The 18617-nt window shown below is 36.5% G+C and overlaps 1 protein-coding gene across 4 annotated transcripts in view; it reads left to right on the top strand.

The window, feature by feature from the left end:
- Nucleotides 1-18617, top strand: part of LOC128232845 (uncharacterized) — a 383378-nt gene that overhangs the window by 317413 nt on the left and 47348 nt on the right. For all 4 annotated transcript variants that reach the window (XM_052946615.1, XM_052946639.1, XM_052946631.1 and 1 more), the window contains 6 exons: nt 1128-1301; nt 12001-12120; nt 13495-13605; nt 17326-17445; nt 17708-17849; nt 18082-18324. In XM_052946615.1, the coding sequence (XP_052802575.1) occupies nt 1128-1301; nt 12001-12120; nt 13495-13605; nt 17326-17445; nt 17708-17849; nt 18082-18324 (910 nt within the window). The remainder of the gene's footprint in view (nt 1-1127; nt 1302-12000; nt 12121-13494; nt 13606-17325; nt 17446-17707; nt 17850-18081; nt 18325-18617) is intronic.

The following is an 18617-nucleotide window of genomic DNA, read 5'->3' as shown; positions in this document are numbered from 1 at the left end:
CTCCGGGTCGAAGTGCCATAATCAAGTTTCGTTGGTTGTAACCATGCAGTCGAGGAATTCTTCGCCTTCACGCTCATACCGACCGACAAACTCTTGCGAGCTGCGAACCCTTGTTGCCCACGCGCGCACACTTTAGATATGCCAAATTCAGTTTTCAAAATTCATGCACAGTAGAAGTGGAAACATCTAGTTCAAAGGCTAAGCTTCTCAAAGTGTGTCACCTGTCACTGAACACCATATCTTTCACTTTATCAGAAATCGAACATTTAACCTTAGACGGCCGTCCACATTGTTGATCGTCTTCTATAGAGCATCTTCCTTCCCAAAACCATCGGAGCCACTTAAAGACAAGCGCCCTACTGCATTTCTTGGTCATACTGAAACTCTGTAACATATTCAACGTTTCACTTGGTGTCTTGTCTAATCCCACACAAAATTTAATGGCTGCCCTTAACACGACATCGCCCGTTGACGTCATGGTTTTGAAATTTCGGTTAGTGACAACACCTTAAAAAATGCTTATATCTTTCAACAGTTACTGGAAACAACGACAAATGTCACAATTTCAGGAAATAACGTCATAAACAACGTTGGACAGCAGATTATTTCGCGCAGTCATACGCAAAAGAAAACGCATTCAAATGCGGCAGTAATCAATTTAATAAATGTTGAAAAGTGCATAGTATTTTACGTGCTCCGGGTATGCCGATGCGCGTTGCTATGGACACTGATAATTCAGTGAATAATACAAAATGTTTTTGTATTTCAACTGCACGCTTATTTGATAATCATAGTTTATTTTAAATTTCATAGTAATGACACAAATAATAAGGAAGTTATACGAACAGTCTACGAACATCCCCATCACCCCTCGTATATGCAATTTAAAACATGAAAGCTTTTTGCAAAATGTTCATTGATTGAAACATATTATTAATTTTAAATGATTTGTGTATGTGTATAATGGACATAATGATCTGTGAAAGTTTACAATTGTTTGTCTGTACATCACTAAAAGGTAACATGTGCATAACAAGTATAATAAGTATGAAAAGACTAGATCATGCTTGATCTAAAGATGGAAAAGATATTGTGATAGATTTCTACACAACTATTTTATTTGGCAGGCATACATGACAAAGGCTGTGGAGTACATGGCGGATTTCCACATCTGGCTGTCCATACTGACATGTCCACCAAACAGCGGCTTTATGAGATGTGAGCGTCTTACAGTCTGTCTCACCATGATCTTGGCGTACATGTGTCTAAATGCCATGTGGTACAGGACTGCTGTCACAGAGGTATGTTCAGGAGGGTGGGGAATGATAAGCCCATCATTGTTTTTATTTTGTTTCTAGTAGCTTGATCCAGATCTTTTTTATGCCTATTCAAAAACTGTAAATGTCTACTCTCTCATTTTGCAATTTTGAAAACCAATAATTACCAAATTTCTGTAACAATGTTTATGAGTGTTTATGTGTGTAAAACTTGGAGAATGTTCATAACCAGACAGATCACGTAGTCACAACTAATAGTTGAACATAATTGTCAAGGTTTAACAAATTCAGCTTGTTTGCATCCTTCCTTTAAAGTTTACCATTTGATTTATCATGCAGTATTGACCAACATACATCAAAATGATGAATGGCATCAAAGAGGGATTTGATAACGAACCTAATCACCATTTCAGAAATGACCCTTTCATTGTAAATGACTAATATAACTTAATATCCAATTTTCTACCTGACCATTTTCTGATCAATTTTTAACAAAACTTGGCCACATTTTTAATTAGCATAATGTCTCCAGTAAGTTTGATAAAACCAGCCACACTGCTTTAGTCCTACTAGCTTATTGGTGTATTTCAGCAGTGAGGGATGAAAAGATGTAAAGAGCTTTCCTTGTCAGTAAACAAAAATGATTTCAACCATTATAATTATATATTATCATTTATTAAGAGGTGTATGGAAATTAAACAATTGCCTATCTGTGCAAGGCTTGAGACTTCAGTATACAGACTGTACTTATTCAAACACTTTTGTTATAAGTGTATCCGATATTGGGTTTGATAGATGGAAACAAATTGTTTCTGAAAAAGTTGATATTTTTTAATTTTTTTCTATGAATCAGCTGATTTTCGCATCAATCCCGTCAATTCAGTCATATAAGATAACTCTTAATACAACAGATCTCAATTGTTTTGTAAACTGCCATTTTTTTTTCTTAAATTGTTACTTACACGTTAAGCCATAAAACATCAATTTCATAAAGTGTTCAAGGTAAGCTATTGTAATCGTCCAATGTCAGGCATCCTTAAATAATGACCACTGACTTAGTTGGTCATTTTAATCAGGTGAGAAATATAGCGCCATTTTAGCAATCTTGTTCTAGTGATTTGTAACTGATTTTACAACAAAACAATTATTGCATTTTATTTTGAGTCATCGAAGCAAAACTGAATTATGAGATACATGCCCTGCATATTTGTTAGAAGTACCAGCACTGTATAGATATGGGACATTTATGTTACAAAATAAACAGATAAACTATTTTGTTTCTTGCTGATTGATTCAAACAATATACATGCACAGCATATAAATGTGAATATCAATATCACAATGTGTGGTCAATATGTAGTTTAAAGTTGAATATTTTGAAAAATACTGCAATGTCATTGGTTCAAAAATGATTTCAACTATTATTAAAGTCCCAGTGCCACTGAAGATTATTAATTAGAGAGAAAAAATAAAATTTAGTATATAACTATGATTAAGTCTCAGATAATGCTTGGTAACACCTGAGGCTCACACGATGCTTGATTTAACAGAAATGCCAAGGAAACCCCTAACCTGACCATTGACTGACTATAAGCTAATGAGGTAGATAAGTGGGCGGAGCATAGCGCTTTGCAATCAGTACCTGAGTAGTTGCTGGACTTTTTTGAGGTTTTAAACTGGAAAAATAACTAAAGAAATTTCCAAATAAAATTTCACATTGAAGAAAAATAAGCTCCTGTTTCTAAAATAAATGTGATGCAAGTATTTTTGAATGAAAATTTATCAATTTTGTTTAGTGAAAATCACTGATATAATGTGTCAATTCTGATAGTCTTATTACCTCCATTATTCTCAGTTGAATATAATTTAGCTTTCAATTGAAACATTTTGAGAAAATTACAGTGTAAGTATGATTATTTTGTTCATTTTTTTTTAAAACTATTTTTACCAATAACTTTTAAGTTAAGAAATGGAAATCATTAGTATATTAAGCAACATAGTATAAGTATACTAGGCATTAAGAAAGTCACATTACATGCAAATTTCATTAAGTGTGTTAAATTTAGATAAAAGTTACAGTCTTGTGTTGCATTTTGTAATTGCGTTAAAGGCAGATTTTATCATCCTGGGGGTTAAGAATTGTCAAAATTAGCTCATTTGGATAAACAAACAAAAAACAACAACTTTACATCACTAAAACATACTGGGATTTTAAGCCTTAGAGTGACAATTATGTCTCTCCCATTCATGGGGAGACATATTGTTTGTGCCTTGTCCGTCAGTCAGTCAGTCAGTCAGTCAGTCCGTCCATACGTCACACTTCGCTTCTGCTCAATAACTATAGAACGCTTATACCAAGGAACTTCATACTTGGTATGCTAGTTGGTCAGATGAACCCTATTGATTTTAAGATCACTAGGTCAAAGGTCAAGGTCGCCGTGACCTTGAGGTGAAGAAACGGTTTCCGCTCAATAACTTAAGATCCTTTGGGTATAGGAACTTCATACTTGGTATGCTAGTTGGTCATGACTAGTAGATGAACCCTATTGATTTTGAGATCACATGGTCAAAGGTCAAGTTTGCCATGACCTTGAGGTGAAGAAACGGCCTCCACTCAATAACTAAAGATCCTTTGGGTACAGGAACTTCATACTTGGTATGCTAGTTGGTCATGACTAGTAGATGAACTCTATTGATTTTAAGATCACATGGTCAAAGGTCAAGGTCGCCATGCCCTTGTGGTGAAGAAATGGCTTCCACTCAATAAATTAAGATCCTTTGGGTCTAGGAACTTCATACTTGGTATGATTGGTGTTCATGACTATTAGATGACTTCTATTGATTTTGAGATCAAAAGGTCAAGGTTACCTTCGGGTAAAAAAAGATATGTTGGCGGTGATCTTAAGCTAAAAAATGGTTTCTGCTCAATAACTAAAGAAGCCTGGTACCCAGGAACTTAACACTACGTATGCTGGCTGGTCATGACTAGTAGATGACTCCTATTGATTTTGAAATCAGTAGGTCAAAGGTCAAGGTCACCGTGACCTTGAGGTGAAGAAACGGTTTCTGCTCAATTACTAACTGACCGCTTGCATTCAGGAACTTCATACTTGGTATGCTAGTTGGTCATGACTAGTAGATGACCCCTATAGATTTTGAGATCACTAGATCAATGGTCAAGGTCGCCCTGAGCTTGAGGTGAAGAAACTGTTACCGCTCAGTAACTAAAGAATGCTTGCACCCAGGAAATTCATACTTGGTATGCAAGTTGGTCATGACTAGTAGATGACTCCTTTTGATTTTGAGATCACAAGGGCAAAGGTCAAGGTCGCCGTGACCTTGAGGTGAAGAAACAGTTTCCGCTCAATTACTAAAGATCCTTTGGGTTCAGGAACTTCATACGTGGTATGTTAGTCAGTCATGACTGTAGATGACTCCTATTGATTTTGAGATCAGTAGGTCAAAGGTCAAGGTTGCCGTGATCTTGAGGTGAAGAAACAGTTACCGCTCAGTTACTAAAGAACGCTTGCACCTAGGATGTTATGCAGTAGATTACTATTTAATATGGTTGAATAAACCAAACTTCACTGTTGGTTCGTCTCCAGTCCTTAATTACAAATTTCATGTCCATCATTTATTTTTCTCAGCTATGACCACACATTAGGGGAGACAAGTGCTTTTTCAAAAAAGCAATCTCTAGTTTGGTATGAAGATTCTGCCTACATATAATATGGTCAAACAAGGTGAAGGCATTGATGGTGAGTTGATCAATGCAAACAAGGTGAAGGCATTGATGGTGAGTTGATCAATGCAAACAAGGTGAAGGCATTGATGGTGAGTTGATCAATGCAAACAAGGTGAAGGCATTGATGGTGAGTTGATCAATGCAAACAAGGTGAAGGCATTGATGGTGAGTTGATCACTGCAAACAAGGTGAAGGCATTGATGGTGAGTTGATCAATGCAAACAAGGTGAAGGCATTGATGGTGAGTTGATCAATGCAAACAAGGTGAAGGCATTGATAGTGAGTTGATCAATGCAAACAAGGTGAAGGCATTGATAGTGAGTTGATCAATGCAAACAAGGTGAAGGCATTGATGGTGAGTTGATCAATGCAAACAAGGTGAAGGCATTGATGGTGAGTTGATCAATGCAAACAAGGTGAAGGCATTGATGGTGAGTTGATCAATGCAAACAAGGTGAAGGCATTGATGGTGAGTTGATCAATGCAAACAAGGTGAAGGCATTGATAGTGAGTTGATCAAGGCAAACAAGGTGAAGGCATTGATGGTGAGTTGATCACTGCAAACAAGGTGAAGGCATTGATGGTGAGTTGATCACTGCAAACAAGGTGAAGGCATTGATGGTGAGTTGATCACTGCAAACAAGGTGAAGGCATTGATGGTGAGTTGATCACTGCAAACAAGGTGAAGGCATTGATAGTGAGTTGATCACTGCAAACAAGGTGAAGGCATTGATAGTGAGTTGATCACTGCAAACAAGGTGAAGGCATTGATGGTGAGTTGATCAATGCAAACAAGGTGAAGGCATTGATGGTGAGTTGATCAATGCAAACAAGGTGAAGGCATTGATGGTGAGTTGATCACTGCAAACAAGGTGAAGGCATTGATGGTGAGTTGATCACTGCAAACAAGGTGAAGGCATTAATGGTGAGTTGATCACTGCAAACAAGGTGAAGGCATTGATAGTGAGTTGATCACTGCAAACAAGGTGAAGGCATTGATAGTGAGTTGATCACTGCAAACAAGGTGAAGGCATTGATGGTGAGTTCATCACTGCAAACAAGGTGAAGGCATTGATGGTGAGTTGATCACTGCAAACAAGGTGAAGGCATTGATGGTGAGTTGATCACTGCAAACAAGGTGAAGGCATGTATGGTGAGTTGATCACTGCAAACAAGGTGAAGGCATGTATGGTGAGTTGATCACTGCAAACAAGGTGAAGGCATTGATGGTGAGTTGATCAATGCAAACAAGGTGAAGGCATTGATGGTGATTTGATCACTGCAAACAAGGTGAAGGCATTGATGGTGATTTGATCACTGCAAACGAGGCAAAGGCCTTGATGGTGAGTTCATCACTGCAAACGAGGCGAAGGCATTGATGGTGAGTTGATCACTGCAAACAAGGTGAAGGCATTGATAGTGAGTTGATCACTGCAAACAAGGCGAAGGCATTCATAGTGAGTTGATCACTGCAAACAAGGCGAAGGCATTGATGGTGAGTTGATCACTGCAAACAAGGTGAAGGCATTGATGGTGAGTTGATCACTGCAAACAAGGTGAAGGCATGTATGGTGAGTTGATCACTGCAAACAAGGCGAAGGCATTGCTAGTGAGTTGATCACTGCAAACAAGGCGAAGGCATTGATGGTGAGTTGATCACTGCAAACAAGGTGAAGGCATTGATAGTGAGTTGATCACTGCAAACATGGCGAAGGCATTGATGGTGAGTTGATCACTGCAAACAAGGTGAAGGCATTGATGGTGAGTTGATCACTACAAACAAACAATAACTTAAGGGATGGCCTAGTTCTAACAATTATGATAATGGTCAAAAAAATGTTGGATACTGACTAAGATGATATAAAATGGATATGCATTGGACAAAATGAACCTCATATTGTAGTGTCATAGACAGCTATAATTGTACATGTAATTCAAATACAGTCATTGTGTGTAGGAGGCTTTTTTATTATAAAATAAAATGAGCATTTTAATTGTAACAGTTCAGATTTAAAGTATACCCTATATTGTAATTCAAGTTCTGTCTGCAATTTTAAACAGTCCTTAACATCATCATATATTTTAATGTTTCAGAATCATTTATATCAAAAGACAATTGATGCAGACATTTGTTTAAATTTCTGCCAGTAAATAAAATATGGCAGTGTAAATTATTGCATCTTCAGGGAAAATACAGTTAATATGTTCTGTAATTTCAGATTTTATTTCACAAGGGATCTATTGTTTGACACGTAATGAAAAAGTATTTGTCTTGAATGGAATGCCCAACTTTTATTTTATGTGCTGATTTTCAGAATTTGAAAAAAGTTCTTAATATTGCTGTACATCATAAAATATGGATAAAAACAAGAATAAGATGTCAGAAGAACCTGTTTTTCTCATTATTTTCAAGCACAGATAGATTCAACACAAAACTTCATTGATGCATTATTAATCATTTGCTTATGTCTACTCAAACTATTCTATGCTTTTTATGAACATTTATAAATGTATGAATGATGTACACACGCACACATGCACACACACATGGGCACACACATGCACAGGCATGCATTAATACACATGCACACGCACCAGCGATGTCCTCTAAACAGGAATGGAGAACAGATACTCTACAAAGAATATTTTATTTTTGTATTAAAAATAATTGTTTATGGCTATTTCTTTAGTCTTTCAATGATTTATTTAACTTTAATGTCATTTTGAATATATTCCATTTCTTGGTGTGGGTTTTGTACTTATCATTGCTAAATGCTATTTGCTATTCTTTTAAAATCCTTAAAACATCATGTTCGTGTCAAAAGATTGCAGTCTATTATAACACTTGTTTGAGTTTATGTAAAAGTTCATTAGAACAATAAGAAACTGACAAATGTAACTGTATGTTTAATTTAATACATGATATAACCAGTAAAGCCTCATTTTTCTTGCATACCGGATGTGTATTTCCGGTCATGTGACCAGTGCTGGAAAAACTCGTCTTACACCCCCCATGTAAGATGATTCACGTGCAACAACGTGCCACTTCTGATTTCTTTCATTGTATGGTTTATGAAAAGTAAATTAGGCCATTTCAATAAAGCGCAATCAAATATATAAGTATGCAAGACTTTTGATTAAAATTGACAATAAATAATAGTAAAATCTCGATTTTTAAAGGAACTATTTGACGTCAATAATGATTCAAAATTACTGCGCTTTATGATGTCAGTAAACAACGTCGCACGCGCTTTTTGGTGAAATGTACAAAAGTGCGTTTTCTACGTTCATTTTTCCACAAATTGATCATTTTAGATATGCAAGAAAAAACATCAATCGTGTGTTTCCGGTCCGGATTGAAAAATCTCTCCGTACCGGAAACACATGATAGATACTTATAGTATAATATGATGTTTATTGGTTGAATAAATAAAACTATTTAATTTGTTCCATAACTGTTGTGTTTCCACTCCTATATAATATAAAATATAAATATTCTATTGATTCAACAACAGGAACTTTTTATAAAAACTGTGTAAGGTGGTGTCGTTGATTTTTAGCTCTACTGGCCAAAGGCCAGAAGAGCTTATGCGATGGTAATGTGTACGTAGTATGTGCATCCGTGCGTCCGTGCGGTCGTGCGTTTGTGTGTCTGTAAACAATTGCTTGTGAACACGATACAGTCTTCAGTTTTGATTGTATCTCAATGAAACTTGTACAGTATCTAGATATCCATTAGAGCTCGGTTCCTTTCGAAAACCAGCCTGATCCGCCCATGCATGCCTAGATTATGGCCCTTGATAGTATAAAAAAATGCTATTGTGTAAACACTAGCTTGTGAACACGATGCAGTCTTCAGTTTTGATTGTATCTTGATGAAACTTGTACAGTATTTAGATATCGATAAGAGCTCGGTTCCTTTCGAAAACCAGCCAGATCCGCTCGGTTCCTTTTGAAAACCAGCCAGATCTGCCGATGTATACCTGGATTATGGGTCTTGAAAGTATAAAAAAAATGCTACATGTATTAAGTCACAATTGCTTGTAAAGGTTTGTTAAAATTATGCCCCTGGGGTCATTACTGCCCCCCCCCCCCCACGGAGATCATCCCACAAGGGACCAGTGCGGCAATACAAATGACCTTGGCGACGTTGGCGGAGGCCCCGGGAAGAGTTCTCTTTTCTTTGTAAGGGACGGACTTGCCCCCCCCCCCCTTAAATTGGGAAATGTTAGAAACCTTTTTGTCTGAAACACTATGCAAATCCTTACTATTTTGATGTTAAAAACCTTTTTGTCTGAAACCACTATGCAAATTCTTACTATTTTGAACAAGGCTTTATTTAGTGGTCCACTACCATGGTTGTTCAAATTATGCCCCTTGGGTCAACACTGGCACTGCCCTGGGTGTCAAAATAAAATTTCCTAGAGACTTATTTAAGGATTATTTTCAAAATCTTCTTGTTTCAAACCACAAGGCCTATACCTTCGATATTTGTTGTGGAGCATTATATGATGCATTTGAAAACATTTGAAATAATGCCACTTGGGCAAAAGCTGGCCCCACCCCTTTTGACTTACTTTTTAATTTTTAAAGCTACAGTAATGAAATTTTGACCATGTGAACAGTTTTGCAAACAAGCTTGAATGTTGTCCTCGGATGTCCTTGACATTGACCTTTGACCGACTTTTTATTTTTAAAGCTACAGAAATGAAATTTTGACCATGAGTACCGTTTTGAAAGCAAAATTTTTACCCTCAGATTACCTTTACTTGGCACGTATTAAAATAGTTCATGCAACTAATCTGCTTACAACACTTCCTGTCCTCAGATGTTGAACGTGCAGCATTTTCAGCTAACCCAAACCCAAAAAGTGAACTATTTATTTGTTGCCTATTACTCAAACGTACATGCTCTGGATTGAAAATGACCACAAGAGCCATGCCAGTAGAGCATAGAAATTCAAGAAATTTCAAGAAATTGCATTACCTCAATGATAAGTTGAGCATTTTCACCAATATATCTACCTTTAATAAACCTGTTTGCTCAGAGTTAATAAGTTTAGGTAAAACCTTTTTTTCTCTTTTTGATATTGCCTGCTTGCTATTTTATAAGGAGTATTAAGTAAGCAGATAGCATTCCAATTAGACAGGTTTTCTAAATTGTTGTCAGGTTTTGGATTTGGTGAAATTATACCCTGCTTTGAAGGGGTTACTATTAGTGACCCATATGACAGTAGGTATAAGGAGTCTATTAAAACATTCTGGATGTCGCTCCAAAATATTTTATAAAAATGAGTAGTAAGACCATATGAACACAGACTTTTATTTTTTTACCATATCTTTTAAAGCATTTCCACATTCATAATATTGAAAGTAGACCTTTGCAGGTCAGGTGCAATTAATTTCCGAAAATTTATTTATGGTAGCATTAAGAAAATAGTTTCCTATGCCATCTTCTAGGTCTGTGTCTTTGCTATACAGTTTTGGTAATTTTTCACTTCTTCTTGTACTGTATTTTTAACAACTGTCACTAAATCACTGTCAAATTTCTATTTGTTAACTAGTTTCTTTTCTGTATGTTTTTTCTCCCAATTTGAAAAATACTTTATTTTATTATACTGTATTTTTTATTATTTCCAATGTGTATTACTTTTAACCTTGAAATATTTCCATTTATAGTTTATACTTGCTTCGAAATTCATAGAATCAGAATGAACTTGGCGAGACTAAAACTATTTTTCTTTATTCCTTACCCCATTTGCTAAATTTACATAATTATCACAAGAGAATAATGGCGCAGTCACAAAATCGTAAAAATTGCAGATTATACATGCTTCTTAAATATTCCAAAAAATAGTCGTTACAAAACTGAGTCACCTTAATTTCAATACTTAAAGTTTCTAAAAGGACAATATCTTTAGATCTTTTCAAAATTATTCACACAATTTACATTTTCTTTGAATTACTTTGAAACTCCAGAGATTTATGTTTTGATAAAATGCTCTAAAAGTAATTATAAACTTGATAGATTCACAATTTCAATGCTAAAATTGTGCATGGAATGGACTAATTTACAATGTTTTGATAGTTTGCTTGGAAAAGTGGGATCACATTATAAACTATAATTGTGAATTTTGATGTTAACTAAAAAAGAATCAACACATTTTTAAGAGTAGTGCAACCATGAAAGAAAGTGTAATTATCTTTGATCGTGAGAAAACATACAATTGAGAAAGATCCCCTTGTGGTGCTTCAACCCATGACCTCAACCAGAGACCTTGTAGTGAATAGGCAGACAGCTACAACATCTCATTGTGGTGGGGCTGGAACCGGTGACCTCAAGGGTGAGAGTCCAACCACTTGACAAACTACTCTCTAGTGAGGCTTGAACCCATGACCTCAAGGGTGAGAGTCCAACCACTTGACAAACTACTCTCTAGTGAGGCTTGAACCCATGACCTCAAGGGTGAGAGTCAAACCACTTGACAAACTTCACTGTGGTGAGGCTTGAACCCGTGACCTCAAGGGTGAGAGTCAAACCACTTGACAAACTTCACTGTGGTGAGGCTTGAACCCGTGACCTCAAGGGTGAGAGTCAAACCACTTGACAAACTTCACTGTGGTGAGGCTTAAACCTGCGACCTCAAGGGTGAGAGTCAAATCACTTGACAAACTTCACAGTGGTGAGGCTTGAACCCCCAACCTCAAGGATGAGAGTCCAACCACTTAACAAACTACACTCTAGTGAGGCTTGAACCCATGACCTCAAGGGTGAGAGTCCAACCACTTGACAAAGTTCACTGTGGTGAGGCTTAAACCTGTGACCTCAAGGGTGAGAGTCCAACCACTTGACAAAGTTCACTGTGGTGAGGCTTAAACCTGTGACCTCAAGGGTGAGAGTCCAACCACTTGACAAACTACACTCTAGTGAGGCTTGAACCCATGACCTCGCTGTCACTTTGTGTATTCTGTTTTTCAGTATCGGGGAGAGTTTGGTCTGCTGGACTTGTCATCAAGAAATGTGTCAGTGGGTGCCATTTGTTGTGCAGTGGTTATCCCCCTTGGTAGATTTATTGAATTCCTGTTTAGGCGTAGCAAGGTAAGAATTATATCAGAACTTTGCTTTACAGAAGTTTCACACTTTCATTTTGTTAATATAAACTATTTATTGCTAAGGGTTTGTAAAAAGTGTTGTAACGTGCGACACCAACAAGGCCAACTGATGCCCAGAGAAAAGCATGCTCAACCCTGAAGGGGTCCACTGGTCTTTATATACAGTATATTCTCAATCAAAACAGAGTCTGGACTTTGCTAATTTGCATATTACCAAACAAGTACATCAATGTACTATGAATGTACTTCCGTCTATATCAGAATGTCATACTATGAACGCACATCCGCATACAGCGGACTGTTACAGTGGATGAATTAGAAAAAATATCCATATGTTTGATTCTGAAATTCTTTCATGTAAGAGATATATGGAGTCATTCATAAGTGAAAACAAGCAAGCATAAATAATAATAGTATAAATGACTTGTATTTACAAATCATCCATATGGCTACATTTTGGAAGAAGTACAGAATTGGTTGAAAGCCCTGGAACACCTGTGGCATATCTAAAACTACACTGCTAGTATCATGGGAAGGGGCATATTCCAAATTCTTGATCCCTTCCAGCCCTTATGTCAAATCTTGGAACCACTGCTAGTCACATTAAACAAATATTAAAGTGAGATTTTATATTAGCGAAAATGCGTAGGATTTCTACGAGGCTTTTGACTCATATTGCTGCTATTTCCTGGCGTCTTTGGGGTGGCTATAATTTATGTAGACTTGGTATGAAGGTCTGCACAGTTCTGAAAAATAACATAATAGCTGAACTGGCAAAGTGCAAAAGAGTTCTTAAGATGCAAAGCAAAGCACTAAATGTAAGGGTTTGATATTTGCACAAACTTCCGGTCAAATTCCAAAATGTCATCGCTATCTCTGCTTGCTAGTCATTCATATAATATAATTAAGAAATCATTTTTACATAATTGCTTGCTAAAGGTATTATTATGTAGTAAATATTAAACCTTACTTTCACTGGATTAAAGTTCAATGACTACATAGCAGGAAATATGTTACTATTCGTTACTTACCTTTTTTAGAAATGTTCCAGTAAGCCTATCATAAACAATGATTTTAAATCAAATATTTGAAAAAAAAGTATTTAATGGTATTCCAATTTCCAGTTCAAATTATGCAGTTTTCTAGATTCCAGTCCAAAAATTAACAGGTATTCCAGATTTCAGGGCATTCATTTAAATGTTTATGTTTCGGTATACCAGTTTCATGTGAGGACATGCTAATACAATCATGACAATCAAGACTGAGACTAACACTAACCCTTATTATTGCTGTCAAAAATTAGAATTATTCACTGTACATGTTAACCATGTTAAATATTGTTCTCTCATGTCATGTCCAGCCAAAGCATGCATCTTGCTCCCAGTCAAGCCCTGACACAGTGGCAGAGTGGGAGCCAGAGTTTCCCAGTGGGAAACCCAATGAGGCAGACAGTGTGGACTCTTCAGAACAGGTAAAGGGAGGCTAGTTTAAAGAAGTTTTTACCAGATTGGAGTGAGTTTCTTTGTTTCTTTGCCATGATTCTCATCAAAACAATAACAAGTATCAGAGCTCTTACCATACATGAGGGAGTAGCATTCAGATAAATAACAAAGATATTCCAATATACTCCAGCTACAAGCAAACATGATATAAGCTTTACGATATGGTACAATACAGTTACTACGCCCAATAATCATGGTACAATACAGTTACTACATCCAATAATCATGGTACAATACAGTTACTACGCCCAATAATCATGGTACAATACAGTTACTATGCCCAATTCTCATGGTACAATACAGTTACTACGCCCAATAATCATGGTGCAATACAGTTACTACATCCAATAATCATGGTACAATACAGTTACTATGCCCAATTCTCATGGTACAATACAGTTACTACGCCCAATAATCATGGTGCAATACAGTTACTACATCCAATAATCATGGTACAATACAGTTACTATGCCAAATTCTCATGGTACAATACAGTTACTACGCCCAATAATCATGGTACAATACAGTTACTACATCCAATAATCATGGTACAATACAGTTACTATGCCCAATTCTCATGGTACAATACAGTTACTACGCCCAATAATCATGGTGCAATACAGTTACTACATCCAATAATCATGGTACAATACAGTTACTATGCCCAATTCTCATGGTACAATACAGTTACTACGCCCAATAATCATGGTACAATACAGTTACTACATCCAATAATCATGGTACAATACAGTTACTATGCCCAATTCTCATGGTACAATACAGTTACTACGCCCAATAATCATGGTGCAATACAGTTACTACATCCAATAATCATGGTACAATACAGTTACTACATCCAATAATCATGGTACAATACAGTAACTATGCCCAATTCTCATGGTACAATACAGTTACTACGCCCAATAATCATGGTACAATACAGTTACTACATCCAATAATCATGGTACAATACAGTTACTACATCCAATAATCATGGTACAATACAGTAACTATGCCAAATTCTCATGGTACAATACAGTTACTACATCCAATAATCATGGTGCAATACAGTTACTACATCCAATAATCATGGTACAATACAGTTACTACATCCAATAATCATGGTACAATACAGTTACTACGCCCAATAATCATGGTACAATACAGTTTCTACATCCAATAATCATGGTACAATACAGTTACTACGCCCAATAATCATGGTACAATACTGTAACTACGCCCAATAATCATGGTACAATACTGTAACTACGCCCAATAATCATGGTACAATACAGTTTCTACATCCAATAATCATGGTACAATACAGTTACTACGCCCAATAATCATGGTACAATACTGTAACTACGCCCAATAATCATGGTACAATACAGTTACTACGCCCAATTCTCATGGTACAATACAGTTACTACGCCCAATAATCGTGTTACAATACAGTAACTACGCCCAATAATCATGGTACAATACAGTTACTACATCCAATAATTATGGTACAATACTGTAACTACGCCCAATAATCATGGTACAATACTGTAACTACGCCCAATAATCATGGTACAATACTGTAACTATGCCCAATAATCATGGTACAATACTGTAACTACGCCCAATAATCATGGTACAATACAGTTTCTACATCCAATAATCATGGTACAATACAGTTACTACGCCCAATAATCATGGTACAATACTGTAACTACGCCCAATAATCATGGTACAATACAGTTACTACGCCCAATTCTCATGGTACAATACAGTTACTACGCCCAATTCTCATGGTACAATACAGTTACTACGCCCAATAATCATGGTACAATACAGTAACTACGCCCAATAATCATGGTACAATACAGTTACTACATCCAATAATTATGATACAATACTGTAACTACGCCCAATAATCATGGTACAATACTGTAACTACGCCCAATAATCATGGTACAATACTGTAACTACGCCCAATAATCATGGTACAATACTGTAACTACGCCCAATAATCATGGTACAATACAGTTACTACGCCCAATAATCATGGTACAATACTGTAACTACACCCAATCCTCATGGTACAATACAGTAACTACGCCCAATAATTATGGTACAGTACAGTAACTACACCCAATCCTCATGGTACAATACAGTTACTACGCCCAATAATCATGGTACAATACTGTAACTATGCCCAATAATCATGGTACAATACTGTAACTACGCCCAATAATCATGGTACAATACAGTAACTACACCCAATCCTCATGGTACAATACATTAACTACACCCAATCCTCATGGTACAATACATTAACTACACCCAATCCTCATGGTACAATACTGTAACTACACCCAATCCTCATGGTACAATACTGTAACTACACCCAATCCTCATGGTACAATACAGTAACTACGCCCAATCCTCATGGTACATTACTGTAACTACGCCCAATCCTCATGGCACAATACTGTAATTACACCCAATCCTCATGGTACTGTAATTATACCCAATCCTCATGGCACAATACAGAAATTACACCCAATACTCATGGTACAATACTGTAATTACACCCAAACCTCATGGTACAATACAGTAATTACACCCAATCCTCATGGCACAATACTGTAATTACACCCAATAATCATGGTACAATACAGTAATTACACCCAGTCCTTATGGTACAATAAGTAATTACACCCAATCCTCATGGTAGATTACTGTAATTAGATCCAATCCTCATGGTACAATACAGTAATTACACCCAATCCTCATGGCACAATACAGTAAGTACACCCAGTCCTCATGGCACAATACAGAAATTACACCCAATCCTCATGGCAAAATACTGTAAGTTCACCCAATCCTCATGGTACAAAACAATAACTACACCCAATCCTCATGGAACAAAACAATAACTACACCCAATCCTCATGGCACAATACATTTCAATAACTTGTGCAGAAACCATTTCTTAACATTTGGGCAGAATATTTTGTAGTCAGAGAATAAGATAAATGGGCCATGCCACAGGATATGAGGCCTTTGGACATAATGCTAACAAAGGAGTAATCATTAGTAAAAATACCAAAAACTATGTATAAAATTGAGTTTAAAGTGTTATAATTACTCTTAAAATACACTACTTATTCGACTTATTGTATACATTCCTTTCTAAACAAAATTAATATTTCAGAATATTAAAATGAATCGATTGATCCTAGATGTATGTCTATGGTTCCATGTTTAATGAAAGCAAGTTGATATAATGATGTTGTTTCAATAAATCTATTTCATGGTGGGATGTCAAATTTAGCAGTCAAAATTTATACAATATTGTTATTTTTTACAATTATACTGGTGTTTTTTTCTGAAATGTTCCTCCTTTGAATTAGTTAATAAAACTAGAAAAGCAAAACTAATGTGTGTCTGAAGGCCCACTTTGTTGTGACAATGCTCAATTATAAAAACAAAAGAATGTACCTATGCATTTCAGTGAAGTAAAATTCATGAAAGATCGCTGCAGTGAGCAGCAGATGGCTGACAAGTTGGCAAAGTTGCATTAACAGTGTGCCAACTTGTATGGTGTTATGCTTTATTGTTAAATTTCAAACAAAAAGGTTGTTTGATAGTAATTTAAAAAGATATGACTTGTTATCTAAAATCCCTGTTCACACTTTTAGATTCAGCCAATCATGACATACTCCCTGCTGGATCAATCTATTCTCAACTGGCCGAACATTCAGACTTGGGCACAGAAACAGTGGAGGAAACGTCAGCAAACCCACACCAGGGGGAACCAGGTAAGAAGAAAATTGTTTAACAAGCCTTTTAATGTGTGCTTGGTGAAGGTACCTTATATATGTTGAGGTATTAAGTTCACTCATCACAAAGTTTTCTAAATTTTTGTATGGTTATTTACCAGTAGGTCAATATCTAGGTCAATATGTTATCTTGAGGAACATTGAGTTGCACCATAAACTGATATGAGATACTTGTAGAACAGTTCCTAGATCTATATGGAAGTTTATGGTTTCTCAGGAGTTTGTCATACTTGTTTTCCAGCCCTTTTTGTCAGATCTTGGCAACAGTGGCGGGGGCAGTGAGGTATTAGGCCACAGTAACCATTGCAATTTGGGGTTGAGCCCGCCCCACCATGATATCCCAGGGGTCAACCCCATGGACCTGGCTGCTCTGCAGAGATACGGTTGGTTTCCACAGCAGTTAGATGATTATCATGCTTATTTACAAATTGCTCAAAGGAATGTAATTCTTATGGAATTCCTCATTGTTAAAAGGTTATATAAGCCCCAACTAAGGACTTAATATTTAGGGTTTAGTGTAGCATTAGCTTGGTTAAATTCCAATTTTAATGAAGTGTTTTGAAAGGACTTGAGCACAAAGTAAATAAACTATTCATCAAATAATGCACTTTACAGGTCTGTCAGAGATGGACCAGGCCTCGAGTGGGTTTGAAGACTGCAGCAGTCTGATTCGCCCGAAGGCATCCATGGATAGCACCCACACAACGGCTGCCCCGTCCGTCAATGAGAGCACTCGGGTACACAAACCTCAGTCCATATCTGACAGTCTTGCTGTGTCGACTAAACTCCCATCTGAAGCGGGAACAGTAAAGACCAGCAAGGCCCCATCCATATCTAGCACAGCTAGTAATAAATCGAGTAAGTAGTCACAATCAGATGCTTTGTTCCAACTTGTACTTATGTGATAATTGACAATAACATTTAAGGCATAAATATCTATAAGATTTTAAATTGTTCATATTTCCTATGTACTTACACCAATAATAATGTTTGCTGATTTCTTAACCTGAAACAATGTACCTTAAACATTTCAACTGTAACTTGCTGAGGTTGAGAACCCCCTTTAAGGTACAAAGAATTATTTGTTTATGGACTAAAAAGTGTGGTACATGAAACACAGTACCTAAAAATGGAAGGTTTCACCCTTCTTA

Source organism: Mya arenaria, chromosome 1, assembly GCF_026914265.1.
Source record: "Mya arenaria isolate MELC-2E11 chromosome 1, ASM2691426v1".
NCBI classification, from domain to species: Eukaryota; Metazoa; Mollusca; class Bivalvia; order Myida; family Myidae; genus Mya; species Mya arenaria.
The sequence above is the reverse complement of the archived record's forward strand: the minus strand, read 5'-3'. Positions and strand labels throughout refer to the sequence as shown.